At 42.0% G+C, this 3,303-nt stretch overlaps 1 protein-coding gene across 1 annotated transcript; it reads right to left on the bottom strand.

The window, feature by feature from the left end:
- Positions 1-2,187: 2,187 nt before the first annotated feature.
- LOC118852277 (distal membrane-arm assembly complex protein 1-like) lies at positions 2,188-2,751 on the bottom strand. The gene has a single exon (XM_036761985.1). It carries the CDS (start codon positions 2,677-2,679, stop codon positions 2,365-2,367), a length of 315 nt encoding a protein of 104 aa, XP_036617880.1. The 5' UTR covers positions 2,680-2,751; the 3' UTR covers positions 2,188-2,364.
- Positions 2,752-3,303: the final 552 nt, after the last annotated feature.

Genomic DNA, 3,303 nt, shown 5'->3' with positions numbered 1-3,303 from the left:
AACACGCCGGGTCCTGCTGAAAGATTTCGACTCAAGCTTTCTCAGCTGAGGGAAAAGACAAAGTTTATTAGGGATTAGCTATATCGGTGAGATCCTCCAGAAGCCACGCCATAAGCAGCTAGACTCTTAAGGAATCTGCATGCCTTTTGGAAGCTGGATGACATTTAAATACAGAAAAGATTGTGGGAGAGATTGAGGGGTGGTCTGGGGTGACTAGAGGAGGGCTTTAGGGAGGGTCCTGAGGAGGAGTCTAAGGAGGACAAGATGAGGTCAGAGTCCAGGAACCAAGAGAATGGGATTAATGGTGGGAAGTAGCTGAAGGAATGGATATTGATAATATCAGGGTTGGGAAGTAACTGAAGGCATGCATATCCATAGTAACAATAGAGGGCAAGGCTCAGGTAGAGATTTGGACTTAATGATAATGTAAGGTTATAGCCTCAGGTCAAGACCAGATCAAGGTGGGAAGATTCAAGGAGAATTCAAGGTAGGGGTTTCTTCCAGGACCTATAGACAAATGGGCCTTTTTGGGTTAGGAAAAAAGGTCTCTGTTTGGGGCCTGTACCCCATCAAAGACACTTCTAAAAGAGTTTCGTAATCACCCAAAAAGGCTCAGAAAAAATGACCACACAGAAAAAAAAACCCAAGTAAATATGCCTATTGTCCAGCCTGTTTATGTAGTTGGACAGATGACCTGTAGAACTAATTCATCAGGACATTGATAGACACTGAAGAAGAACGTTTTATGGGACCAGAAATAGACAAGAAGAAGAGAATAGTTGTTCAGCCATTTTGGTCATGTCAAACTTCATGTGACCCCACCAAGTCATAGATTACCATAGTCTTCAAAAAATTAAAGTTTCCAAGAATAATAGAACATGATATCATGTCTGGGAGTAGGCATCAACATTTTACAAGTGATGAACTGTGAAGTTAGCATTGAATTGGCACAAAGAATATTATCAGAACACTTATGACCAGGGAAGAAGTGGGGTTGGTCATGTAGCAAGACAGTCCATGGACCCTGTTGCTCTCCATATAATGTCAAGAGATCTAGAGGTAGACCCCCAACACATTCAGTGGATTTCCTGTAGAGGATTTATGGAAGATTATGGATAAAGGTTTCACAGGATAAAGACATATGAATGGATTCCAATTTGCATTGTTGAAGTAAGGAGTACCCATATAGATGGTGGAAAAAAAACCCTTTCACATTATTCTTTTTTCTATCCCTCATAAATGTCATTCCATTTGGGGTTTCCATGACTTTGCAAAGTCTGACCTCCATGTCTGCATGCATTCCTTCCTCACCACTGGCCCTTAGGATCTCTGTTCTTCTTGTAAGCTAATTCAAGTGTTACCTCCTTTAAGAGAGCCTTTTTTGATTTCCACTCACCTGCTAGTGCTTCTCCCTCCCTCCCCTCCAGAAAATCACCTTCTATTGACTTTGTATATGTAAAAGTCCTCACAATGTCCCTGGGAGTGATATTTCTTTCCAGCTGGGAAGAGAGGAAGTTAAAAGATCTAGATTGGAAGACAGGGTATCTTCTAGTGCAATGGGAAATAGGAGACTCTGGCAAAGGGAGGAGAGGAGAAGAGGGAGGTAGTGGGGATCCCTAACACGTGGAGCAGCAGCAAAAGCATGGTAACAGTGAAATCTATAGCTCCTTTCCTCGAACCCAAGACTATGTGAGAAACCATGAGATGCAACATTTATGTGAACAAGTAGAGAGGATATCGCCTTTATCCCCCTTGTCTTGGGTGCTAGCTGTAGTGCTGGAGTACTGAAAAAACAAACAAATTACATAGGAGTACTTGGCAGACCTATGCCCTTTCCCCCACCCTGAACCATGTGTGATTAGCAACAGTTTCAAATTACCAGAATTTTCAAATATCATAAAGACAATGTTTGATAGATGTGACCTTATTTCTCATAAAAACTTATGTTTGACCTTGTCTAAATTTCCTTGGATCTTTATTCTAGGGAATTTGGAGTGCTACATGAAAGAGGTCCCTTTGCTTATGTAAGACTGGAATCTTAAACCCTAGCATTGTTAGAAAGATTTTGCCCCCTTACTGGTGGCACAATCTAAAGTCCTTTCCTTACTATACTTTCAAAGTCAGCATTACTATGAACTTGGACAATTAAAAAAATATTTTCCTTGTAGTCACATACTTTTTTTTTTTTTTGTTCTCAAAGAAATTTATTCACAGTTGTGAAGGGAGGGGCAGGCCCTGGCAATATCTGGAATATCTGTGGGTCTCTTGATTCTGTCCTTCTGTTCTGGGGAGTCCACTGGAGTGGCTGGGTAGTTCATGGGTGTGGCTGTGTTGTAGAAGCTGCCAATTTCGTCATCATCACCATCACTGCTTCTTTGATTCTGCAGGATAGGCTTTTCCTACTGGGTCCACCAGTATGACTAACCCCCAATACGCGATACTGATGCCAACGACCATCTGGAAGATGATACCCGGGGTGGCGGCATAGCCCAGCTTCAGGGGCCGCCGCGCCATCCAGTACACGTAGCCGCCGGCCCCCAGCAGCCCCGTTCCCGATAAGAGGCGGCAGCTCAGGCAGTCCATTAACGGGTTCTTGCCCGGAGCTGCGACCTGGGCCGGAGCTGGGGGCAAGGCTGGGGCTGGCGAAGCAATGGTCGATGAAGAGGTGCTGGCAGGCATTATGAGGTGGGGGGGAGCAGACAGGACGACCCTATGAGCGGCGGCTTCCACGCGGAACCCACGACGCTAGGACTCCGGAAGCCCTGTAGTCACATACTTAAAGGTGACTGAGGATTAGAAGTGGGACTCTACTCTTGGGGTTAATTTTTTCTTGGTTTTGTTAGATTTTTTTCCTTTCTAATATTGTCTAAGAAATTTGATGCCAACATTATTAGGGTTTAATTTTTATTTTTTAATGAATTTGTTATATTCTTACAACTATTTTTTACAACTTAAGTTGTAAGCATCATCAAAAACCCAGTAACCATTAAATTGGAAGGAAAAAAAAATATGTGTTAGACATCATGAATCTTATGGTGCTATTGTACTCTGTTTGGATTATTTGACTCATCTTGCTTTTGAATTGGTTCTCAAATCTTCCCTGGGTTGACCCTTATGCATTTATGAATATTATCATTTGTTATTCAGTACCATCAATTAGAAACAAATTGATTAGCACAGCTATTAGTATATCATTTCCTACTAACTATATTTGATGCCTATCATTGTCACTACCAAGATATATAAGATTTGCATAACTATTGTCATGGTTTTTTTTTTGGTGATTGCTTAAATATTGATATC

Source organism: Trichosurus vulpecula, chromosome 5 (genome assembly GCF_011100635.1).
Source record: "Trichosurus vulpecula isolate mTriVul1 chromosome 5, mTriVul1.pri, whole genome shotgun sequence".
NCBI classification, from domain to species: domain Eukaryota; kingdom Metazoa; phylum Chordata; class Mammalia; order Diprotodontia; family Phalangeridae; genus Trichosurus; species Trichosurus vulpecula.
This window is presented reverse-complemented; position numbering and strand designations above follow the sequence as displayed.